At 45.8% G+C, this 24,892-nt stretch overlaps 3 protein-coding genes across 5 annotated transcripts; 1 reads left to right on the forward strand and 2 right to left on the reverse strand.

Moving 5' to 3' along the window:
• The first annotated feature begins 315 nt into the window (after positions 1-315).
• On the forward strand, positions 316-5,318 carry C19H19orf44 (chromosome 19 C19orf44 homolog). The gene is made up of 8 exons (XM_034070697.1): positions 316-363; positions 826-1,443; positions 1,707-2,037; positions 2,377-2,453; positions 2,806-3,274; positions 3,914-4,009; positions 4,132-4,298; positions 4,647-5,318. The coding sequence occupies exons 1-8, from the start codon at positions 316-318 to the stop codon at positions 4,731-4,733; spliced, it is 1,893 nt and encodes a 630-aa protein (XP_033926588.1). The 3' UTR covers positions 4,734-5,318.
• CHERP (calcium homeostasis endoplasmic reticulum protein) lies at positions 5,265-17,651 on the reverse strand. 2 transcript variants are annotated; one of them, XM_005141507.4, is made up of 18 exons: positions 17,550-17,651; positions 17,304-17,477; positions 16,657-16,838; positions 15,876-16,013; positions 15,512-15,663; positions 15,044-15,155; positions 14,606-14,695; positions 13,744-13,981; positions 13,274-13,452; positions 12,471-12,867; positions 10,344-10,582; positions 9,381-9,514; positions 9,004-9,090; positions 8,567-8,716; positions 8,334-8,450; positions 7,833-7,927; positions 7,110-7,295; positions 5,265-5,951 (listed from the first exon to the last, which is right to left on the reverse strand). In XM_005141507.4, the coding sequence occupies exons 1-18, from the start codon at positions 17,572-17,574 to the stop codon at positions 5,947-5,949; spliced, it is 2,700 nt and encodes an 899-aa protein (XP_005141564.1). In that variant the 5' UTR covers positions 17,575-17,651; the 3' UTR covers positions 5,265-5,946. The 2 variants fall into 2 exon arrangements, with proteins under 2 accessions (XP_005141564.1, XP_030898148.1); XM_031042288.2 differs by lacking the exon at positions 5,265-5,951 and having other exon boundaries at positions 7,102-7,295.
• A 1,075-nt stretch (positions 17,652-18,726) lies between these two features.
• On the reverse strand, positions 18,727-24,841 carry SLC35E1 (solute carrier family 35 member E1). Of its 2 annotated transcripts, XM_034070884.1 has the most exons (7): positions 24,423-24,841; positions 24,101-24,171; positions 23,455-23,592; positions 22,924-23,049; positions 22,186-22,431; positions 21,518-21,766; positions 18,727-21,432 (listed from the first exon to the last, which is right to left on the reverse strand). In XM_034070884.1, the coding sequence occupies exons 1-6, from the start codon at positions 24,817-24,819 to the stop codon at positions 21,533-21,535; spliced, it is 1,212 nt and encodes a 403-aa protein (XP_033926775.1). In that variant the 5' UTR covers positions 24,820-24,841; the 3' UTR covers positions 18,727-21,432; positions 21,518-21,532. The 2 variants fall into 2 exon arrangements, with proteins under 2 accessions (XP_033926775.1, XP_033926774.1); XM_034070883.1 differs by having other exon boundaries at positions 18,727-21,766.
• Positions 24,842-24,892: the final 51 nt, after the last annotated feature.

Genomic DNA, 24,892 nt, shown 5'->3' on the forward strand with positions numbered 1-24,892 from the left:
GGCCGCCACCCTCACACCACAGCAGCCCACAGCTTCAACGGCCCCGCCGTTCCCATGGCGGGCTCTGATTGGTAGCGCTCCCCGACCGTGTTTTAAACCGCGATAGGATTTGCTTAACGCCCTCGTGACGTAGCCGCATAGCGAAGTGCATGCCGGGGCTTGTAGTCGGCGCTGGCATGAGCGGAGTATCCCTTCTTGGGATTGGCTGGGTATGTCTGCGCAGAGCCAATGAAGGGGCGGTATGTTCGGGTGTCGCGGTCTCTAGGATACGGCCCAGCTCTGGCCTAGAGGAGCCGTGGCTGCCGCCGCCTCAGGATGGCTGCGGTCTCTCGGGTGCAGCGGGGCCCCGCGGGCGGGGGGCAGGTGAGGCGGCAGCTCCCGGCCCGGCCTCTGCCACCCCCGCTCTCAGTCCGGGGACCCGGGCCCATGTGGGGAGCGAGAGGTTCGGGGCAGCTGGGCATGGAACCAGCTCTTTACAAGTACCTGCAAGGAGGTTGTAGTGAGGTGGGGTCAGGCTCTGCTCCCAAGAACAAGGGATGGGACAAGAGGAACCGGCCTCAAGCTGCGCCAGGGCAGGTTTAGATGGAGCTGAGGAACAATTCCTGCCCCACAGGGTGCTCAGGCATTGGAACAGGCTGCCCAGGGCAGGGCTGCAGGCACCGGCCCTGCGAGTGTGCACACAGCGTGGAGATGAGGCCTCAGTGCCAGGGGTTGGGGTCTTGAGATTGGACTTGGTGACCTTAAAGGGCTTTCCCAACCTGGTTGCTTCTGTGATTTTAACCATGTTGCCTGCCTCTGAGGGCTCTTTGCATCCTCTCCTTGCAGAGACACCACAGTGATTCCCAGAGACTCATCACTGCTACCCTCAGCCTCCAGCCTCGCTCCTGTAGTGACTTCTCTGCGGTTGACCCAGAGCAAACTGGGAGAGCACGGTTCTGCCACAGCAGGCTTGGGCTGCACCATGAAGACACACATGGAAACCAGTGGCGCCGGATGTTGGGAAGTGCTCTCCTGGCTGCAAACAGCCTTGGAGCAAAGAGCACTCTGGGAAGCGCTTCCCATGCACGGTCAAGCTCAGCTCTGAGCAGAGTGGCACAACTGGAAAGCAAAATCGTGAATCGAAGAAAACAGCTGGAGTTGCAAAACACCGACTTGGGCCAGAAGCCTTTGAGTGAGGAGTCCCTCTCCTCTGCTTCCAGCCACAAACCCAGTGCAAAGGGCAAGAGATACCTAAAGAATCATGCTACTGCCAGTGAATATATGACCCTTGGCAATGCCTGCTCTAAGGAAGAGGAAAGCATCCAAAGCCCTAAAAGGAATGTTACTGTTAAACAACAACTTCATTTGGATAGTGATGAAGAGGAAATGAGAGAACTGATGGAGTGTTCAAGTGTAAATGAGAATCACAGGGTTGTTGCAAGCAATTCTAAATGGGGCCCAAAGGTAAATACAGACTTAGCTGGATTATGGAGTTTTATGTATGCTTTTATGGGATTGTTTGAATTGGTATGTCACTTTTTATTTAGATAACACCAGATACGAAATTTTAATTTTGCATTTGTGACTTGCTCATGATCTGATTTAGCTTCAATTCACATCTTAAAATTGCTCTTTTTTTTACCCATTATAATCTCTTTTCCTTTTTAGTCGTCTACCCACACTAAATGAAGTAACACATAAATCTCTTTTTTCATGTTCTTCAAAAGAGGAAGACCCCAGTTTCATCAGGAATTCCTCCTCCATCTCCCAAGGAAATTTCACTGACAGAGGGATCTAAAGCATCTTGTCTTCACAGCAGATACTCAGAGAGTAGAACTGGTTCACCAGCCAGAAACACGTCACTACGACATAACGTGAGATCTCTGTCACTGTCATCTTCCATGAAAGACAGTACTGTAAAGATTACTCTGCCTAGAACAGGCACCACCAAGCAAAGCCAGAAATCCCTGGAAAGTGACAGAAGTGAAATCACCTCATTAGATGAGTTGTTTTCAAAAGCAGCTGATGCAGAAGATTCAGCTAACAGCAGCTCTGATGGTAAGGTTTCTAACATCCTGTCTCAGTAGACTTGGCATGAATTGTACTAACTACTGCTAAATTGACTAATGAGCATGGGCAAATACTCACTTTCAAAGGATTTACTGGTGTAATTTTGCATAAACCAAGGCTTCACCAAAGGAATTATGTTGATCTGTTTCTTTTTTCTTAGTTTTTCAAAGCTAAGTTAAAGTTCTAGAGTGATTGCTATTCCATTTTAATATTACACTTCAAAGGAGGGATGTAGTACTGGTTTATTTTTTTCCACTTTCTTGCTTAAGGGAAAGTGTACTGCAATTTTCATGCAAATTCTCCTGACAATATGTCATTTGATTTCAGACTTCAGACTGAATATCCTGAGCCTTGATGATCTAGCACCAAGTATCACCAGTGAGGCAGCGGAATTAAAACAGCAAGTAAGTAGGACTTCCCTACTAGCATGCATTTCTGCCTTTGTTTGGGGGATATTCTAGAATAAATACTGCTCTTCCTCTCGTAAGGTGAAGTGGGCAGGTAAAGGTTAGAGTAAGATTTTACTGAAACCTGACCAAGTTAATTTCTTAGCGTCTGCATTTCCTTACTCAGTGTAACAGCACTGCACAGCTTGCAAGGTGACACAGAAAAGTGACATTTTACTTTCCTAATAAAGCAGAAACTCTCAGTTACTCACTCTCAGCAATGTGAAGCAGAACAGATGAAGAATAATGCAGGTATAGTCTAGGTTATATTTTCTTGCTTGTCCTGACATACAGCTGGTTTGTGTTATAGGGGGGACACAGGCAAATAACTCAGGAATCAAACAGAAATCCAAAAAAGGATACATTCCTGGTGGAAAAGGACCAGGGTTCTCTTCAAATGACAAGTGTAGTAGCTGGTGTGAAGAATCCTGATGAGGATGTTGAAAAAACTGTGACTGAAGCTGGAATCTCTGAGCACTTAAGCAGAGTTTCTGCAGATCTCCCTAGACAGAAACAGGCTTATCTTGATCATGATGACAGAACTATTAATGCAGAGTATTCTGAAGACTTTGAAGGGTCTCCATCCACAACAGACAGGGACTCTGTAGCAAAAATGTCAGAGGAACATTCGGAGAGCTGCACATCATCTGGAAAAGACCCATCTTCAGCATTGTCACCTCGACTTGCCAGAGCGCGGCAGGAGCGGGTACGCAGAGTGACTGTCAGAGAACGTGCAGTTCAGACAATGGATCCTCCATTCACCTACTGCTGGCCAAAGGGTAGGTTCACAAGATAGTGCCCAATTCAGGCAATTTTTACATTTGCATGTTTTATATGCCTTGCTAAGAGTTCTTGCATTCAGTACTAGCTGCCCCCAGCTGACATGAACTTAAACACTTCCTAAAGCCTGATGCTTGAATCTGCTATCTGTAGAAAAGATGGGGGATTGGATAACAGATTAATGAACTTGGAACTGGTTTTGCTATGAAAGAAAGCAAACCAAACCCAACAGGAACTCTGGGTGGATGAGCTGGTGTTAGCAACACAACTCACAACAGTCTGAAAAACATTCATAGATTGAATTCAGTGTTTTAATTGTATCTTTACTATTGTAAGCAATACTGCTGTGTTGTTACTGAAATGATCGCCCCTTGCAGAGTTGTTTTCTGCACTCTATTTACTCCTTGGGAGAGCGCTGTGGCCCCATTCTCAGGAGGCAGCTGTGCCTTTGGCTGGTTCTGTGGGGCGGCTGGGGGATTCCAGAACTATTTTAGCATTTACTTTTTGCTGACAGAATTCCCTGTTAGACTCTATGGCAGTTCTACAGCAGCTGATGGCCCAAGAGACTTCTGAAGATGAACCAAGTTCAAGTGCTAAACCTCCAACCCCCAGTAATTGTGATTTTATCCAATACACAGCAAACACCTCGGCAGTACTTGACCCACCTGTAGGAAACAGTTATGTCGATCCCATACCTATTGCCAGTCACGTCATCAGCATGGATGCAGTAGAAGGTACTGAAAAACATATTTCTTACTATTTTACTGTATTTTATGTATTTAACCCCTGCTTGGAATTGTTCAGCCCTTACTATTGACTACGTATCACTAACGTGTACATGCTCCATGTCTTGCAGCCTTGACAGCATACAGCCCATCAGCCCTTGCTTTAAACACCATGTTGAAACAGCACTTGCTGCTGATTCAGCAGTTCGTAGAGAACATTCGTCACCTCCACATATCCCTCGTGGAGTCATTAGAGAATGAGAACTTCCACTACCATACCCTGGAAGAGGCTAAAGAGGTATTTATGACAGACCAGAGCCAGTGCTTCTAGTATTTGCAGCAAACAGATTTTCTTCGCATACTATTAATCAGATAAAATTCCTTCATGGAAGAATACTACTATAATTCCTGTACCTGTATTACCAACAAATTAGCAGTTTATGTAATAAAAAAAGACTGAAGGCTTAGTAGAGGCCATCATTTTGAAAGCAGCTTTTCAGGTGCAGCATTTAGCTGTCCTCAAATGAATGAGGATTGTCCTAATGCAGCAACAGAAGGGTCAATTTCTGCTGCTAGTATAGAAAAGTGCAGGGATCTTGACATGAAGATCTAATAAGAAACTGTTGTTGGGTTTTGTTTTTTGCAGTACATCAAGAAGCACAAACCCCCACCTCTAACACTTGAGCAAGCACGTGAAGAAGTTCAGAAAGCACAGGAGGAAAAACTGCTTTGATTCTTCGGATTTGAAGTAAAATTTGTATTTACAGATCTCCAGCTGCCACAAGAAACCCTTCCCACTCACACAGCTAGCACAAAGCCTGCCAGAGCTTGCTTTAGATATTATTGTACAGAAGTTACTTTCATAGATTTGATTTTTTTACTCATGTAGGTGATACAAGGACAGGCTGGAACCTTCAGCCAGACTATGTCAGAGTTCAGCAAAACCAAAACCAAGTGCCCACTTCTCTCCAGAAGGAGTGTGGTAAGTCTGATAGCACATCATGCATTTTATCCTGTGGTCATGGTAGAAGTGAAAGTCTGTACTACAGCACCCAAGGAATAGGAGCACAGCAGAAAAATACCATATCCTGACTTTAGTGCCATATTTAAACAGTGTTTCTGTAGAATTAGCCTTGTCAGATTACTACAGGACCAAACACATGCAAAATGAAGACAAATTCAATACAGGGCAGGCTTATAGCCAATGGACAGGAATCCACTGACTCTGAAATATGAGCGACCATTTTATTTTTATTTATTTTTAAAAAAATGTGTTTATTGGAAGGCAAAACAAAATAAAATTCACAAGTTGGTAACACAGAGGTGGTGTGTGCTGATTCACAGACAGTTACAGTTCCACAACTACAGTAGATCTAGAACAAATGGGTATTTCACCATATTAAGTGAATGGTTTCAAGAGGGTTTCTGCTATACAAACAAAAGACTCTGGAAGAGGTTACCACCACGCAGACCTCTGGAGTGGAAGTGCAGTGTAAGGGCCTAACACCTTCAACTGGTGGTCTCTGGAAACAGTTACAAAATGGTTGGGTTTTTTTCCTCTCATTTCAATTAAAGGAAGGTTCCAAGAACATTTTATTGTCAGAAACTTGCAGAGCAGAGAAAATGGATTCTCTTCTATTGAGCTACTTGGCTTTTATTAAAGGGTATATACAAAAATATAAAAAGCTTAAAGAATGTCTTCCGTTACAAAGCATTGACCATCCCTTAGAGCACAGTTAACCCTCGTGTTCTGAGCAGAGTTGTGACTGCAGCGGCTGGTGTGTAGGGGCGTTAAGTTGGGTGGTAGGTTCTAACAAGCTCACACAGTGCTCATAGGTCAACTGTACTGGAACTAGATGCTTCATTCCCCAGTTAGACATTAGGATACACTGCTCAGCATCAGTCTGACTTGATCCCAAGGCAGCACCCCTCCACTTCAAATAGAATTAACCTTTTGAGAGAAATAAACACACATTATGGAACTAGAGAACATACAACCACATCAGATAACGTCTATTCCACAGGAATGAATGAACCACAATCCTACACCAGAGACCTGGACTGGGATTTAATTCTAGTATAAAATGGGGAGCTAATTAAAAAGTTTTGCAAAATAAATGGAAATTCTTTAACTTGCTAGACATGTCATAGGAACAAGTGGCCTTATCCAAACACTCAGCAAGTGTTGAAATGCATGTCATAGCTTTCCATTTGTCACCATAGTTTTAAAAGTAATTCATTTGTCACTTCCTCCAGACTTTAATCCGGATTTATACAAGTTTAATGTCTTGTAGAAGATGCAAGACATCTTTCTTCAGAGAGTCTTACTCAGGTGGTGGAGGGTCTTGCGTTTCACGCTTCACTGCAACAACAGGGAAAAGAGTTCTTATGCATTCTGCAGTTACCTAAGCTCTCTGAAACGTTTCATGGAATGAGGACTCTATTAAGGAGTTTTGGCTTTTGGACTTGCTTTGAACCCATTTTATTACACAGGGCTACTGCAGCCATAGGCAGAAGTTACTTTCCATTTAGCATGCCAATTGCTTTCCTTTTAGTTGTTGGCAAGTGTAGTTCTAGTAACAGACTCTGCAAAAATCCAGCACTTGGGCCACTGTCTCCACTTCTGAACCCTTCCTGCCCTATAGTGGATTTATTCCTGGTTCTGGCTTTAGCAGAAGACAGTGCTAATGGGAAGAAACTCAGAGTTGTGCTGGGCCAAAAGCCTGGTCTGAACAGTAAACCTGGTCTAACTTCATTCCAACCACAAAGCCCTTCCTGTGCTGGCAGCCATCCCTCCTGGGGCATGGCTCCCTCCACTGCCTCTGCCATTGCTCCTGGGCTCTGAAGGGGAACATTCAAAGGTGCAGGCTCCTGGGGCTGTATGAGGATGGGGCTTACACAGAACAGGCTCATTAATGAACAGTCAGAACTTACACCACCACTGCTGAAAAGTTAATCAGAGTCTATGTCTACTTACCTTTATTGTACCCACTACCTTAGAAAGAATTAAAAGTTATTCATTTTTGGATTGGGGATTATAGGCTACAGTCCACAGGACAAAAGCACTATCAAGTCCACAGAGTTTTTTAACTTAGAAACAATCACTTACATTCATCTCGGGCCTTCATGCGAGCGATAAATGAGTAACTTTTATTTCTCCGGTAGTTTTCATAAGGGTCATCTAATGCAACTCCCACTCCTTTGTATTGATCCCATTTGTCTCTGATATCCCCTCCTTTAATTGGATCCTGAATTCCTTGTTCCTTGGCTCCCAATCCACCAGATCCACTCCATCCTGCCCAAAGGACACAACATTGAAATCCTGTAATTACTAGAATTCTGAAGACAGACAAACAGATACTTTGGAAACAACTAAACGGAGTACCAATTTGATGCAGCAGGATGGTAACAGAGAGCCTGAAACAACACAAGAACTGTTGTATTTGTTTCAAAAGCATTAACATACATACACTCTGGGAGCTGATGAATACCAGCACTATCCCTAAACACCTTTAAGAGGGCAGGGGAGGAGGCAGCGTGAGGCCAAACTGCTGGTCAGTCCCTGGGCTGCACTGCCACAGAGATGAAACACCTTGGGTAGCAAGTTCTAGCTGATGCCAAACTCAGGTCCTCATCTTCCGGATCCTTTGCAGAAAGGCAACTACCACTACTACTCCATGTTCCATATACTTACATCTCTGAATATCCTCATGCTGAGTTTGGAATACCAAGGGATAATTCCTTATGAACATGCATTAATTAACTGTATCCACGAGTGTGATGCCTGGTTTTGTTTACTGGCTTGTGTTAAGAGTCTAGAACAGGATCTTACCCATTTTCACTAGCATTTGATGGCCTTTATTTTCTTCTCCAAGTCTTGACTCTGGAATAGTAGGCCCAGAACTGGAGCCCAAACCAGCAGAAGAACTAAGGAAATAAGAACAAATTAAGAACAAGCAAGACTGTTCTGACCCAAAGCAGGGTCACTTATATTCAATACTAACACCCAACAAGCTATTCTTTTATAAAGATTATGGTGTTATAAAGGTGTCAGAATCACCCTACCTGTGTCTTGCTACAAGTGAAATCAAACACTACACGCTTCCTAGCAGAGAGTACTAAGAGGATTTCTCCTGCTCCCCATGAAGGCATATAAAACCACCACAACAGAGTAACATTCTCTCTATAAGCACATAACTTGTTTCTATATCTGCTTTCAATCTTTTCTACTACTTGCTGCAAGCTCACTGCACTCGGCTGAGGAGAAAGACTCCTCCGTGGCCCTTCTCCAAACAACCCAGGTAAACCAGGACATCAACAAGCAAAGGCTTACGGAGGAGTGGGGCTGCGAGACCGGGACCGGCGCCGCCTTCCAGGCGAGTACGACTTCGACCTCGACCGTGACCGTGACCGCGAGCGGCTGTGAGAGGAGCGGGACCTGCTCCGGCTCCTGGAACAGGTGAGCACACAAGGCCAGATGTACAAGTTACCCCAGCAACATCCAACCCTGAGGGCTGGGGTCTGTCCACACCTCCAGTTGCCAAAGGCTGGCCCACTGCACTCTACCTGGACTGCGAGCGGGAATAGGATCGTGATCGAGAGCAAGAGCGGGAGCGTGACCTCGAATAGGAGCCAGATGACTTTGAAGATCGGGAATTGGACCGGGAGGACGAGCGACCGCGGCTTTTAGACCGACTGCGAGACCGAGATGGCCCACTGCCCAGGTAAAACACAGAAACCCCAGTAAACTCCTCAGAGAAGCACATGCAATTCAAATACACTTGTGATGACACACAGGCGCTGGATTTCTGCAGACAACCCAATGAAAACTTGAGCGTGGCAAAAACCATTTTCTGCAGATTAGACAGAAATTCCAGCAAGCTGAAGCTCACTTATTCCATAAGCATGTTGCTGAACAGACTTTCCCTCTGCATTTAACCCAAGATATTCCTAGCACCTTCCAAGCAAACAGCATGCAGAAAGCAGCAGATGGAATCTCTCACCTATTTCTCTTCTCCTGACCTTTCCTCCGCCTCGCTCTCATTTTAGCTCGGAAGAATTCGTACAGTCCATTCTGCTCCCAGCCTTCACTGCAACAAATCAACCACACACAGAACCGACATCTATCAAATTCTGCTTCCATCAATGGAGACGTTCAGGATGTCCACTGGGTTTTGTAGGGAGCAAAGGGCCTGGGCAAAAAGGTCTCACAAATCTCAGTGAGATCAAACAGTGTGTGCAGGTTACAACACAACGAGAGCAATCATTTCAGCATTAGAAGAACCAAGACACAGGCGAAGGGAGAGAGAGGCACTTCGTGGTTCGAGACAGCTTCTTAGGGCATTTTCCTTACCATATTGTTAGCTATACCTACTCTTACCTGTTTCTAGGCCTGTCATGAGATGGTGGACTATAAAATGCCTCAACCGCAGCCAGTAGTCTCTCACTGGGGGGCATTGGGGGTGGAAGACGTATATCTTTAGGATCTAAAGGTTTATACTCATGATCTTCAAGCTGCCGGAAACAAAACAAATTACATTCGTGTCATGTGTCATGGGGTGGCTACCTGAAGAGAGAAATATAGGTTTAACTGTGTAGGGACCTCACATTTTACTACTGGGATAAAAACTGGTCCAGACATAAGGATTGTGCAGGTGACCCAATGCTTTCTTGTGCTATCACTACCATTTTGGGTTCTACAAGCAAAGCCAGCACTGCCCAGGTTGCAGCATTAACTGGATCACCAGGTAGCTAAAAGGCAGCTCTCATCTATCCACCTTTGTGTAAAAGTGGCTGGCTGGAAGCCTGGCAAAAGCTGAGAGTAACCTGAAGTTGGTGATGGAAAAGACCCACTTGTTCATCCCAAACACAGTACACAAACACGTATATCCCTGAAGATGCTGGCACAGATCCACTTCCTGTTCTCTATTGTACTTTGCATATCTAACACCAGTATTGCAAACATCTTTGTACAAAAGAACTCCGAATACTAAAAACTAGTACACAGTGACCACATCAGAACTGCAAAGTCCCTCTGGACATCTGAAAATCAGCAAGGATTTCTACTCTCTAAAAGCAGAGATAAGATTTTCAAGGGTCAATTAAGTCTTTCACATACATGAGCTCAACCAGCTTTCGCTGGCACACAACACTGGAAATCACTGCAATTTTCACTACCTTCTCCCTCAGCTCCTGCCCTTGTAACCCCTACAAGAACTCTGGCTAATGGGTGCTGGATGGAAGGATTTGAAATGATAAATGAGCACATTAAACTGTCCCTAATACCGACCACAGGATTTTGAACTTTTAATCCCAGTAGTCAGGACCCTTTGCAAGCACTTACTTTTACAAGTGGAGCCATCAGTCCAGCAGGAAGATCAAAGTAGGGAACGTTTGGCACCAGACTGGGATCATCGTGGTTCATGTGCGGGGGTCCCTGTCGCCGCATGTGAGGAGGCTGCCCATTAAAGCCATGAGGGGGAGGCCCGAAATCAGGGTGCTGTGGCCCTCCCCAGGGAGGATGCTCGCTGATTCCAGGATGAGGCAATCTGTGACCAGGATGATGATGAGGAGGTCCAATTTCTGCAGAGGGAGGATTAAAATGCTTTATTTTGCTATAGGGAAAGGAAGGCAATCACAGATGTACTTCAATTAGTGCATTCATCCTAAAGAAGACCCTCAGCAGATCCAGAAAAGCAGCAGAACTGCAGAACTAGAGGCTACAGGGCTGCATTTGTCAGTATCTTGCAGTGCATCTCCCTCCCTGGCCACAGCTACTGCTCTTGAGACAACAGGATACTTCAATCCTAAGCCACTGCTCACTTAGGGACATACTGTGGTCAGAAAGTACCACAAGAATGATATGCTCAAGAACAAAAGGTTTCAGATGTAGCAGGGCAGCTACTGGTGGGATCTTTGTCTGAAGCCAAAATACACAGTCAGGGCTTGGCACGGACCCATGGTTCTGTCTTTATGCCAAATGACCCCACAAAACCAAATAAAAATGGCAGGAATTAACTCACATGAGTAGGTGACAAGAAAATACTTTGTTTAAAGAGGCATTTCAAGCAGAGGCAGAGATAACATCCTGTTAAACCAGAGATGTCCCTGATGGACGAACCATTTGCCGTGAGCGCCCGGATACCCTGCTGAGCTCCCTGCACTACACAGAGAGAAATGCAAGACTGAAAATCAACACCCTCTGCAGCAGGCCCAACAGTTTTCCCAGGAAAAGCCATTACAGCCACTGCCCAATCTTCAGTCAGCACTGTGTGACTCCTCCTCAGTAGAACTTGAGCACAGTCTGTGCTGTCACTGCTTCACTGCTCTCCTCATTTTACACATCTGTGTTAGTGTATCCCCTCCTCCAACAACTTCCCATGAAACAATGATATTTTGGATCACCACTACAATCCAAACCACAGCATCTTTTTCTGAGCTTTTCTGAGTGTTAACTGGCTAAGGACAAGAAAAGCTGTTCTCCCTACTCAGGACCACAACTCTTCAAACAAGCAACAAACTCAAAGGAAACAAACCAACCAACCAACCAAAGGAACAATCACTACTGAAGAAGTTAATCACAATAAGCTCTAATCCATTGGTTTTTCCATGTTTTTTTGACTTGGGGAAATGAGAATCTTTTAAGCTTATAATAGCAACTCCTACATAGAAAATGAACTGCTCTTTAAGTGGCTTATACACAATGATCTTTACCCTTTACACTGACGAGGATCATTCTGGAGTAATCATAACTTCTGCATGTGAAACAGAAACTACATCAAGGCAGAGCTACATTGGACTTCACAAGGGAGCCTGCTGCCAACTCAGAGCTGCCCAGGCCAGGCAAGCAGTGTCCTGACTATGCTTCACAACCCTGGGTTCCAGCAAGACAGCAAACCAAACAAGGGAGGAGAACTGGAGCTAAGGAGTGGTGTTCCTGCCACTACCAAGTCACACAATGGTAAGGCAGATCACTGGAGCTTTTCAGTAAAAATAAAGAGAAAATAAAAGAAGGGCATAGAACATATGCACAAGAACAAATGTCCCCAGCCTGTCCTCCCTCTAACTTCCTCTATCTATGGAGGCACAGCTGAAGAGCCCTCCTCACCTACGGCCTCATGTGCAAGAGACTGAATTTACAAGCAAATGTTGCTTCTCACCTTTAAGCTTACTATTTTGAAAGTGAAACAGTCACAAAAGGGGAGCCGGCAGAGATGCTGACTTGAGTTTGAACTACAGGTTCTAGTTATCTGCATCCATTAGGGAAGGAAGACTCAAAAAGTAAGGAAGCATCCAACTCTTATTTCCTACCAAGCTGTTAGCAATGGTTTCCCAAACCCCCAAACTCAGCATTTCTCAGGAAAACCATAACAGTCCACCAAGGATAAGCTGTCACCCCAAAGCACTGAATAACTGAGTAACAGCAATCCGCATCGCAAGGTAAAGAAACCTGGCCTGGTACACACTTTACCTTGAGGAAACTCCCCCTGGGAGTAATCAAAACGATGAGGATAAGGAGGCCTTTCAAAGGGATGGCGAGGTGGAAAATCATCCTGCATGAAGCGAGGTGGAAAGCGGTTGAAATTATGCGGATGCGGGGGCTGGTTGAATTGGGGATGTTGCTGATGTGGAGGAAATGGGCCTCTGAAGTGAGGTGGCCGCTGCATTCGAAATGGAGGTTCCCTTTGACCCCCACCCCATGGAGGTTGTTCATGCTGGTTGTTCCACGGGGCTTCAAACTGGTTGTTCCAAGAAGGATCGGGCTGGTTGTTCCAAGGTGTCTCTCGCTGATTGTTCCAGCCTTGATCTCTCTGCTCGTTCCACATTCCTTCATGGTTGTTATTCCACGGAGGACAATGAGGTGGTCCCTGGTGGGGAAGCAAAGAAGCCTGGTCATCAGGCTACAAAAATTAAGGTGGCAAGAAAAAACAGTCTCCCCCTTTAAAATAATAAATACAAATAAATATAGCCTGTAGGCAACACACGTAAGTGAAAGAACTTGCTGTCTGAACAACCACACCTTCAGAGAAGAGACAAGAAAAGACCAAACTGTTACTGAACCAAACAGTTCCATACTCAAGACAGTAATTCTTGTTCTGCTTATTCATAGGGAAAGTGTGATGGCTGACAAAGTGAAGTACAATTTATACTTTGCCTTTCAGCTCAGAATGAGAAAGCTTGGCATTTGAATCTGGATTTGTAACTTCCACAGCCAAAATTGTCACTCTGAACCTCTGCCACCCTTTGGCCTTGTTTCAGAACTACGTTTCTTACCTGTTGTTGACCCCATGGTGCAACAGGGTGAGGCTGGTCAAACCAGGGTGGTTTATTTGGAGGAATCTGATCATGAGATCCTGGGCCACGTGGTCCACCAGAGGCAGGATCCTGCACTCCAGATCCTGATGTGTCATATTCTGTAGAACCGGCTAAAGGCAGCTGAGATTTAACATCATCTGAAACAAATTGGAGACTATTATAAGCACCTAGGTCACATGCAGTTAATAAGACACCAGCACACCTACAACAGACTCCATGTGAATTCTGCTGGATGTGTAAGCATTCCACAAAAATCTATTACTGGAAGAGAGGATTTCTGATCCATTTAACATCCGTGGCTCTGGTTCTTTTATATTCAAAAAGACTGCAGCAGCCTCAAGCCTCCAAACAGTTTCAGGCTTTTGCCTGACCCAAACCAGCACAGCAACTCAGTACTATAGAAGGAGCAAGAAAGAACAGGTTTGTACCTGCTTGTGTAACTGGAGCAGATGATGGTGCCGAGGTTGGTGCTGCTGCAGAGGCTTGAGGTGGGGGGGTCGATTTCACCTCATTCTCCAGTGGTGGTATTTGTATCTGTTGCTGCTGCTGCTGCTGTGTTAAACTGTTTACAAACTCTTCATGTTGAGTTTTCAGGTTCTGGATCTGCTGTTGGAAGGCTACTTGTACAGGCTGTACAACTGTCGCGTATTCAGTGATCAAATTTGCCTGATGAGATCAAGTAATGAGGAACAAGTTACCACTATAAAGCAGTTATCCTACATGCTCATTCACTGTCTCCTACATTGGCCTCTATCCCCTCTCCCAGAAACACATGAAAATGCAGGATAATTGGGCAGAAGAGCCTGATCACACCATGTAACTCTGTGAAGATTTCCAAACTACTCTCTGCAGGCTGGAATCTACCATCTATACTAGTGTCTCACCTGCAAATACAGCTAAAATCAACAACATTCATTATTAATGCTACAAACTAATAGTTCCTGCTGTCACAACAATTTTTATGCTTACTGCATCTGATTGAAAGCTACGGTTTCTTTAGTTTCCTTTTAACCAAACATTAATTTCCATAACAAGAGAACACGCTGTCGAGGATGTACATGACTGTAGCAGTGACAAATGCAAACAGACTTTCCGGGACTGCATCAGCACTTGGGTTATTGAATGTTTGATATAACAGGGTTATATTTTACATTGTTTTTGTAATCCCTTGTAAATTACTTCAGGAGGAGGAGAATTAATGTTTACCTTTCAAAAAGAAAGGAAAACTTTTCCTGCACTTGTTTTCAAAACAGCTCCATAAGTAAGGAAAGGGTTACTTTTGTGGCTAACCTGGTACTGGCCAAGTCCAAGAGCCGGGCTCTGTAACTGCTGAATAATTGACTCGTCAAAGTACCCATTTTTCTCCCATAGTTGAAGAAGCTGCAGAAATTCAAGAGTGAAAGGCTTTTAAAAATGCTGAACAATACAAGAAAAAGGGAGGTACAGCACTTTTATGTCTCTAGCTTTGTCAAAAGATGTAAGATATCGGCACTTGTCTCTGAACCTCTGAAGATTCAGATGCATTCATCATTATAACTTCTAAATAAAGCCTAGGTACTTTTACATTCTAATTTAAACATGAATTAAAGCACATCCTCTAACAGACTTTATGAAGACCATCAGGCTAGAAAAATCTCAGGGATCCTCTTTCACCCTCATATTTGTGAATTTGCGTAGCACCAACCTAACCAAAGAAGGCATACGGTTAAACCAAACCCAGATACTCACCCTGGCAATTTTCTGTTGCTTATCCTCCTCCACTGCTAGGAAACTTGTACAATAGATAGGCACCACCACCTTCTGCAAAGCAGCCAGGAGATCTCGTGCTTGCTTCCGCTGGCTTCAAAAAAGAAGTGGGAAGACAAGAGTTACTGCCTTTCACTGTAACACTCATTTGTGTTCCCCTTGTTTCAATCCTAACACTGACTTCACCTCAGCTCCTGCTGCACTAAAAGTAACAGCATCATAAAATAGAGTGGCCTCTCCTTTACATTTTGACTGTAAAGTCTTGTCTGAAAGAAAAACACACACATGAAAGCTGAATTCCATTATTAAAGGTCTTTGTGCCAGCTACGGACATCTTAAAACAGCGGCTACAATGAAATATAAAAAGTCACTAGTCAAACTAACAACCTAACAGAGAGTTTCACCAGCTTCATCAGAACAGCAAACTGAAACCCACAATTTAAGGCTTACCAGTGATGCAATACATCATTGATTAAATAGATGAGATGTAACCGAAGCTCAAAGTGAGCTCCCTCTGCTGTGATGCGGTTCCGCAGGTGCCCAGCCATCAATTCGCAGTGTGCAGGAGACTTTGCATTACTGAACATCCAGTTCTTGCCAGCCTTTGAAAAGCACATGTAGATACTGTAAGTTAACCGAATGCATTCACATCAAACAGACTTCCTAGAACTCTGAAATAACTGCAAGAGGGATGTTTTCAAGTAACAACTATAATCTCACTGACCACCCAACACAACAATAAATCACACAACCTCAAAATTCACGTTACACTTAATCCACAACCACTGTGACTGTTCAGGTGTAGGTCACTTACTGAGATTGCATCTTTTGTACAAGTGTCAATTATTGGCTGCAACAAGTTGTCAAATTCGTTCATATCTAACTGGGTTTCCTCCAAAACTTTCTGCATTTGTTGCTCAATTGCAAGAGCTACTGCTGATGTGACTTGCTCCTGAAACAAGAAGTAGGATAAAGTAAGGCAGAATTATCTTCCATCCAATATGCTTTTCAAGAACTATGCTGCTGTGTCGCTGTCCTCTTAGCCACATGTAGCTAGCTCAAAGACAACCACAGAAGTGTCAGTTATTTGGTTTTAAGAAATAAAGACTCTCCTTGTTCTTCAGAAAAAGTCCAGTTCATTTCCACCCTGTACTTTTACAGCAGAACATCTGCAAAAACCCATTAATACAAAGCATGCAGTCCCCTCCTACTCAGTGGTGTAGGTGCATCCCCTCAGCATCCACCTTAGAATATGCCAAGCTGGAACAAGCAGTTCCCAGCAACCTGCAGCATTAAGCAAAGATTAAAGCAGTCACCATTTATTGCACTTTGCAAACCCAACAAGGTTTTCTGTACAGTAAATAAACTACTTTAATCAAAGATGGATCTTGCTAGTACATCAGACAGATCTGTTCCAAGGAGACAATGGCAGCTGTCACAGAACAAAAATAAGCAAAGCAATGGTCTTTCTTCTCCCCAACACATGAAGCAGCCACCACTAATCAGAAGGAAACCTTCCTTTCCCCCTTTGCTCCTCATTTCTACATCCACTGGCAGCCCTGGATGAACCAGGTGAGTGCTTCTCTTCAACCAACCTGTCTCATCGCAAGGAGATGCTGCTCCTGCTGCTGCAGGTTCCACTGGCTCTGCTGGATAAGCTCCTCCACGGAAGGAGTGCCCTGAGGAGCTGGGATAGGTGCAGCCGGTGGAAGAGATGGCTGTGGCAGTGGCTGGATCTGCGCAGTGGCCTCGATATCTTGACTTTGCTTGCACAACACTATCAGACAAAGTAAACTTGTAAAGTAACCCTCGCAGAGAGAAACCTGCTACCACCAGCCCACGTGAAAACCGCGCTGGTTCCAAAACAGACCCTTGCTCTTTACGTAGCTGCTTAAGGCAAAATAAACCCCGTGCAGCTGAGGGTGGGCAGTGCAGAAGAGGAGCGTCAGCAGCTCCTCAGGCGCTGCGAGGGGAACGACTCCGACACACGAGCAGCCCCCGGCGCTGCTGCGCTCAGCACCCGGCTCTCGAGGGCCCTGCGGGCGCTGAACTCTCCACACAGCCGGGGCCCGAGGCCGGCCAGGCCCGTTCCCCATGCGGGGGGCGTCGGGAGCCGCGAGCAGGGCTCAGCCAACGGCCCTGATGGCGCTCGGAGGACGGGAAGCGCCTGCGAGGCACAGCGAGGCCGGGGAGGGCACAAAGCGGCTCCGGGGGGAGCCGAGCCCGCAGGGCCCCTACTCACGCTGCTGCTGCTCCAGGGCCAGCTTGTACTTGTAGTAACCGTAGAAGTCACCCCCGAAGAGGAAGGAGAATTTGGGGTTCTCCTTCTGCTTCTCCATCGTCATCTTCTCGAACTCGGGCCCGTTCCTCGCCACGAACTGCGCCAGCTTGTCGATGACATTCCGCAGCTCCTGGTCTGTGGGGACACGGCGCCGTCAGCCCCCGCCGCGGCCCCGCTCCCCTCCCCGCACCCCGGGACCGAGCTCACCGTCGGGCGGCAGCGGCATCTCCATGGCTGCGGGACAACGGGCGCCGCCGGACCGCAACCGCCGCTAGGCCGCACCGGCCGGAAGTGCCGCGAAGCGCCAGGCGGTACGCGCGGCCGCGCTTTACGGCCCCGGCGCTATGGAAACGGCGCACGTACGGCAGTTCCTCACACGCAGGGAAGCGGCCGCAGCGGGAGGAGCGGCTGAGGCCTTGGGCATTAAATGTGTCTTTTACGTCGAGGGAAGCCCTTTGCAGCCGTATTTAAGCCTTAAACAACAATAAACCAAAGAGGGGGTGGTTGTGCCAGCTGCACATCCACGTAACGTGACTGCAGCCTCCAGCCGCCCCTCGGGATTTTGCCTGCTTATCCCGAGCACAAAGAATCAACGAGGTTAGAAAAGACCTTGAAGATCGCTGCTAAAAATGCTTCTGGTATGACACAGCTGCTAAAAATGACGCCATGGTTAGAAAAACAAAACCTTCCCTTTATTTACATTGCACCTTTTCCACAAAGAGGTTCATCTGCAAAATGCTACATCAGAAACACAGGTTCAAACACGAGTGGACACAAAAAGTCTCATTGAGGATCAGGAATCATCCTAACTTGGCCCTGAATGACCAACGCCATGGTTACAAATCACTGTCCACCTACAAAGCTGTTAACTCAGTTTTAGTTAGTACTAAAACCACAAGCGTTTTACCAGGTGATAAAGATGCTCTCATCACTGCTGGGTACTGATACAGAATCAATGAGGGAAATGGTTTGTAGATCTCTCAAAGGAGCACCAAGAACTTACAACAGCAAAGCCAGAAGCAGTAGGGACATCGCCTTCTTTCACATTGCCATTTCTACAACGATGCAGGGCTGGGTTGGGAAGAATTCCTCACTTTTGCAATGTTATTTCCACATACATTAGGGATTCGTCATGGAAATGAAACCACTTCTAATGATACATACCAGTGACTAGTGTCCTAGATACAGCATCCGAGTCATGGCAGTTTCAAGCCTATGGAGCCATCTGGTAATGGATCACATCGGTACAACATGACATTAATCTGGTTTCTCATGAGAAATCCACTACCACCAGCATTTGGCACTCCCAAAGCTTCCTGCAAGTGAAACACCCAAACCGGCCCCCTTCACCTTGACTTAATAACAGGGTCATTATACGCCATTGTCTCGATACACCCTTTTTATTCCAGTGTTTCCATACTTTCTACAGACCTATGTACAGAGTTAAATACGCCATTAATTTACAAACCATGTTAAAACAAACATTCCACCTTGCCAAACAAAAATCTCACAGTGGGCCAGCATTAAAATATATATTACAACAGTATCAGAAACTTCCTTCACCTGGATGTGGGCAATATTGCTTAAGGACTCGGACTGAGGTACCCAGCGAAACCACCTCTTGGGTTACGCAATTCACATAACCGTTTTAATTACATGTTCCTCTACCCAAAATGATCCCTGCTGACCACAGACCTGGACTAGAAGAGCGTGCACTCTGTCAGGCAAAGCTTCCAGGGAAGAGATTCACTCTCCAGGCCTTAAACAGATGGTATCCTCATTTTGGGTCAGTCCCTTTTTGCCCTGCATGTGCAGTGGGTACAAGCTTTCTCTTTTTCTGTTGCAAAAAAGATCTGGTTATGTTCTTTCAACAGTAAGTCACCTAAATGTATTTAATAAAGCCTCTGCTCTGAATAAAGTACATGGAGCTTCATTCCATCTAAGAATTCAAGTTGTCTGAAGGCAGTACAGCGACATACCAGAAAATGCACACATGAACTCAGAGGATGCCTGTATATCCCTGGGATCCCCCCACTGCTCCTTGCTTCTGGTATTTCACCCCACTGTGAAGTAGGGAAGAACCATTTCCACTTTCCAAATGGGAAACTGAGGCACAAAGAAGACAATTAAGTGTCTGCAGGAGTTCAGTAGTTTACAGCTCGCACCCTTTGCAAGCAGTTGGAGAACTTCAGCCTCTCTTAAAAAGCTCAGCCTAAGTATCTCGTCCTCAAATCAGTCTTTTGCAGAGCCAGAATCAAATCCAAACCCTGAGCCCATACAATCCTTTTTGCACTTATGCAAAATCACTTAAATATTGGGAAGTGAGCCTTAGAAAGACACATTTTGCACTTCCCCTTATTAGAAAGAAGTCATTATAAATAAATTAATACTGGAACAGGCAAAAGAAGTTTAATCTGTAAGAATGCTTTTCCTCATTATCCTGTCCTTGTTAACCTGGGTTAGGGAATATTTCATTTTGATTTCCTAAACTAAAAGCCCAAGTTCTAAGCTACATGAACAGATTCAACACCAATCGAGTCAAGGAGGTTCTGCTCACAAACATTAGCAGCATATTTAACCCGCCTCTGATGTTTCAGAAAGGACCATTTCCTCTTTTGGACTGTGTGGAGGAAGGCAGGTTCCATAATTACCTCCACAGTCAGCCAAAAGAATAAGATCAGGTTGACGCTGCACTTAAAAATAAATTCTTTATTATCCAGAAAGGAGCCAAATCATCATCTTACACCATGAAAGTTTTTAAAGCAATGAATAGATGGAGTGCTCTATACAACACCCTAGATTTTGTCACTGGTGTCTAGTATCTCTCTAGTACGAACATAGTACTTAATGCAATCAAAACTCTCACTGTACAACAGCTTTTCTGATCAGAAGGCCCTAAAATCATCTTTTGCTAAAGTACTAACAGTACCAACCTGATGCAGTGAAACCCAAGTCACCTGCTTTCATTCCTTACATGCACAAAAGTACCTGACACACAACAATCAACTTGTCTAGAATGAATTAATTCCTACTAACTGAATCAGTTCTTCCTAACCATAAATTAACACCTTAATGCTGATTTAAATACCTTTTCCTTAATCAGTTACTGTCTAAGCTAGGGGAGTTGCAGGACACACAATTTAAGTTCTTTCAGTGGAAAATGGAAGTCAGGCTAAATGCACACAGCAACTCCAACAGCAGTAGGTAAGGAAATTAACAATCAGGGGCTAAAAAAACAGGCTTGAGAAACATCTCAAATGATGATTCAAATGAATGCATTCATAATATATGAAGTGTATAAGAGAACACAATTCATGAAGAAAACACCTTAAACCTTTCAATTTCTAAAGCAACAAAGGAGTTTTATAAGAACAGGTATGAAGCAATTAAAAAAATAAATCATCTTATTCCAAACACTTTATTTGTGAAGGCGTTTTCTGTATTGCCAAGAGCAAGTTCTGAAGTTACAGAATGACATTATTCAGGAAACAATGATGTTTGTTATCTACAGTGAGTGGGACAACCGTGATTTTAGAGAATTCTGTTTCTCTGTGCCTCAAGCCTGCTTTCTGAAGAGATCAAGCATTCTACTGTCAACTCTTTCAGAAACACTTCTGGTTCACCATCAAAAGCAGAAGGCAGAAGGGCAGGAGTAGTTAATACCCACACGAAGTTTGGTAGTTGCTCAAGATGAATTCAGGCTACCCTACCTGCAACTGAGTCAATCCTCCTCACACAGACAAATCTTGCTAACCAGAAGTTCCACTTCCTTTTGAAAGTTTCATTAAAAGTATCACTAAAATGTATCAGAGAACAAATCAAAGGTGACGTTACCAGCATGGAAAGCAAATACTGGCCAGAATTCAGCTGCCAAAAGAATCATCAGTTGACAGACTCTGAAAAGGAGCAGCAACAGCAGGTATTTTACTCTGAAGTTACGTACGTGCATTCACCAGGATCTCTGTACAAGAGCTACACCGCATGTTTAGTTCCAGTGTCAGATGGAGCTGTTTCATGTTCAAGCTCTGCTCAGCAGAAGTTGAAGGTCTGTACCGCTTTCACTACACATGCATCTTCCCTTCTGCAAAACCTGTACAATAAAATGGCTTTACATTCATGGATGTACTAAAAAGTTTCTGATAATGTTGGGGACACTCTGATATCACAGTCTATACCTGTTTGCCAGGACTCTATATATCAAAACGATTTAAGTTGTAGGTAGTTGGATAGTTTTGCCGGCTATACTGGAAGTGGTCTGTTAGGATATTGGTTCGACCATACTGATAGTCTCCGTGTGGTGCAAACGCATTAAGTCCATTCTGAGACTTCTCAGGAGTGTTCCGATGCCGGTCTAGGTTCACAAGGTCTCCAGTTGTAACTGGAAGTAACTGCTTCTTTGCTTCTTGGTTTGCATCGTATTTTGTCTAGGAAAGAAAGAAGGAATGTTTTTCTCAGATACCACCTAACACATTCATACACCAAGCAGAAAGCATCTGGTTTTACAATTACACTACTACCTATGCCTGTTATAGATCCACTAGTGACTTTTAACAAAACCCTCATTCCTCTCACAAGCCAAATCAATAAGCTGCTCTTTTGCTGAAGAGTATGTTACTTCCCAATCTTCATTTGTCAGAAGATGAAGATCAAAATTCACATTGCCAGAGGCCCAGAAGCTGGCCTCACCCAAACACCTGCATACTTTGCATTGGTGACACACAGACCTCCTTGCAATGAAGTTTTACGCCACACATTCTGTGTTTGTTCTGCTAGCAAGTTCCTTGTAGTACTAAAAAGAAGCTACTGGACTGTGTCAAGCAAGTTTCCTGAATAACCCCCCTACCTTGTTATACAAGAAGACCCCCAGGATGGCTGTCATCATCCCAAGGACGTTGGTGCTCGTAACTGGATTGCGAAGCATTATAAGGGACACTGTGATGACCATGATTCGTTTGGTGGCATTTGCAACCGAGTAACTTAGCGGGCTGATCAGGTTCAGGATACTGAAGGCAATGACATTCTGGGCAAAGTTACAGAATCCACTGATAATAAGCAGCATCAAGGTCCAGGACCAATGAGACATTGTGCTCTGTTATAAAGTCAAATATTACAAGGGAAAAAAATTATCTCAGGTTGCAGATAAGAGACGAAGAAACACAAATACAACTTGAGTCATTTCTTACTTGCCACCGACAGAAGAATGTCTGCAACTTAACTCTAAAGAGGCACCCAAGTATGTTACATTACACAGCTCCTGACTCCACAAGAACCACATCCCTGTGACACCAACTCAGGTGCATTTGTTCCTCTCTCCGGCTACTGATTCCCGAGATTTACACCACAACGTAAGCTGTCTCTAACCCTGATGTGAATTCCTACAACTGACACAATGGTTATTTTCTAATACTCTTTGGTGAAAGAGTTTACAAGCGTTTCACAACAGTTCCTTTCACACTGAGGAGGAACTACACTGGAACCCCTAAGGGCACTTTGTCTGCTTGAGTGATGGTGTGTGTTGGTTTTGTTTTCTTTTCCTCTTTTCTTTCTTAATAGGGAACAGTTCCCCAAACACAACACTTACCAAGTCATTCTCTACTAAGAAGGAAGAAAGATCTACCAAAACCCACGTTGGGATCATGAAGAACACAGCATGGCACCCGAGTATGTTCAGCAACCGAAGATGATGTATTCGGGAATCTCTTAACACCTAACAAAAACCATCATTAAACATGATGTTAGCCTTTCCTCAGCTACCACCCATATTATCAACAGAGATTCAGGCGCTGGGTAACAGTTACAGCATTAAATGACAGATAAATGAGGGGAATAATTAAATACTGTTACAGTAGGAGTTTTCTATAAGGATTACTAAAGAAAACCAGACATGGAGTAAAGGAAATGCTCAGGAAGCTCTGAGTTCTGCCTTATTTTCAGTGTAACAGCTTCGACAGGTTCTACAGAGCTGTAGAGAACAGGCAGACAAAACAGCCAGCTGTTACCTGTGGCTCCTTTGACTGTAAAGCTAACTTTAAAAGATACATAGACTGGAGAATACACTCTTACTGTCCTGCTGCAGGCTGCTGCCCCATGTAATGAACAGCAAAACCCTCACCTTCTTTGAGAAGATGTTCTGAAGTGAGAAACACAGCGTAGCAGCAAGCGCGCTGATGAGCCCCCACATGTCAAAGGAAAGCTCCGTGACGGTGGCCAACAGGACACCAGTTATTATGGGGATCAGAGACAAGTACACCTGGAAGAGGAACAGAGAGGAGCACCTTACAGCTGTGAACTTTCATTGCCACTGAGCTTTTTCAGAATGCTGACGTGGGGAGGAAAGGAGGAGGAAGAAAAAAGCAACAGAACCAGGGGTCAACTTTTATACTATTGGAATTCGAGGAATCTCTGCCCTGTGAGGGTGCTGAGGCGCTGGCACAGGGTGCCCAGAGAAGCTGTGGCTGCCCCATCCCTGGCAGTGCTCAAGGCCAGGTTGGGCACAGGGGCTTGGAGCAGCTGCTCCAGTGGAAGGGGTCCCTGCCCGTGGCACTGGGTGGGACTGGATGAGCTTTAAGGTCCCTATTAACCCAAACCAGGCTGGGTTTCTGTGATATCCTGACTCTAGAGATGGTTCCCACAGCTTATTTTGAATGGAAAATCTGGTTTCTCTCATTTCAATCACAAAACTCGCCCCCTTTCCTGATCCCAGCCAGCAGAGCACACGCAAGCACCACCAGAAGGACCCACAGCAAACCTGCCCGCACCTTCGTCGTCTGCTTCTCCTTCATAATGATCCGCGACAGAAGAACCACCCAGATCGGCATCGTTGCTTTGACTGGGGACGGAAAGAGAACACTGGTGGGGATGCGAAGCTCGGGCCAACTCCAGCAACCCCCATCGGCAGAGGGGGAGCGCTGGGGATGGAGGAGGGCCCCGATTCAGTCCCACTGAAGCCATAACCTCAGCTGGGTGTCCCTGCTGCCGCTGCGCCAGGCACTCGCTGGCCGGTTCCTGGTGCACACAGGCCCCATATGCGCACAGCCGGTACGGGGACACCCCCCCCCCCCGGCCCGGCCCGGCCCTCACCTGTGTGCGCGTAGGAGACCGGGACCCTCCAGAGCGAGACGTGCGCGGACACGGACGCGAAGTACTTGCCGAAGGCGAGCGGGAGGATGTAGCGGGGGTAGGCGCGGGGCGGCAGCTGGGCCGGGCCGGCTGGCGGCACCCTCCATGCCCGCAGCAGCGGCGGCAGGAGCCCGCAGAGCCCCAGGATGTGGAACAAGGAGACGGTGACGGGCCGGGGGAAGCCGCCGAGCAGCAGCTTGTTCACCACGTTCCCCCCCGCGCTCAGCCCGTACCAGGCCAGGCACAGCGCCGACACCCGCGCCCCCTCCCGCAGCGCCGGGCCTCGCCCCCCCCGCCCCGGCCCCGCTGCCGCCGCCGCCGCCCCGGTGCCTCCCGGAGCCGCCAGCGGGGCCGCCATGGCTCCGCGCGCCGGGGGAACGTCACCGCCGCCAACGCGTCGCTTCCCCTCAGTGCTACGGGTGCCGGCAGCC

The sequence above is a fragment of the Melopsittacus undulatus genome, chromosome 19 (assembly GCF_012275295.1).
Source record: "Melopsittacus undulatus isolate bMelUnd1 chromosome 19, bMelUnd1.mat.Z, whole genome shotgun sequence".
Lineage (NCBI taxonomy): Eukaryota > Metazoa > Chordata > Aves > Psittaciformes > Psittaculidae > Melopsittacus > Melopsittacus undulatus.

What these genes read in the sequence shown, in the direction of transcription:
- C19H19orf44 (XM_034070697.1), top strand. Translation starts at nt 316, where the DNA reads ATGGCTGCGGTCTCTCGGGTGCAGCGGGGCCCCGCGGGCGGGGGGCAG. An exon ending in CAGCGGAATTAAAACAGCAA is followed by an intron (nt 2,454 to 2,805) that starts GTAAGTAGGACT and finishes TTTGTGTTATAG; the next exon opens with GGGGGACACAGGCAAATAAC. An exon ending in CAGCATGGATGCAGTAGAAG is followed by an intron (nt 4,010 to 4,131) that starts GTACTGAAAAAC and finishes CATGTCTTGCAG; the next exon opens with CCTTGACAGCATACAGCCCA.
- CHERP (XM_031042288.2), bottom strand. Translation starts at nt 17,574, where the DNA reads ATGGAGATGCCGCTGCCGCCCGACG. An exon ending in CATGACAGGCCTAGAAACAG is followed by an intron (nt 9,091 to 9,380) that starts GTAAGAGTAGGT and finishes GATTTGTTGCAG; the next exon opens with TGAAGGCTGGGAGCAGAATG. An exon ending in GGTCAGGAGAAGAGAAATAG is followed by an intron (nt 8,717 to 9,003) that starts GTGAGAGATTCC and finishes TTACCTGGGCAG; the next exon opens with TGGGCCATCTCGGTCTCGCA.
- SLC35E1 (XM_034070884.1), bottom strand. Translation starts at nt 24,819, where the DNA reads ATGGCGGCCCCGCTGGCGGCTCCGGGAGGCACCGGGGCGGCGGCGGCG. An exon ending in AGAACATCTTCTCAAAGAAG is followed by an intron (nt 23,050 to 23,454) that starts GTGAGGGTTTTG and finishes GGTTTTTGTTAG; the next exon opens with GTGTTAAGAGATTCCCGAAT. An exon ending in TCTTAGTAGAGAATGACTTG is followed by an intron (nt 22,432 to 22,923) that starts GTAAGTGTTGTG and finishes ACTTTATAACAG; the next exon opens with AGCACAATGTCTCATTGGTC.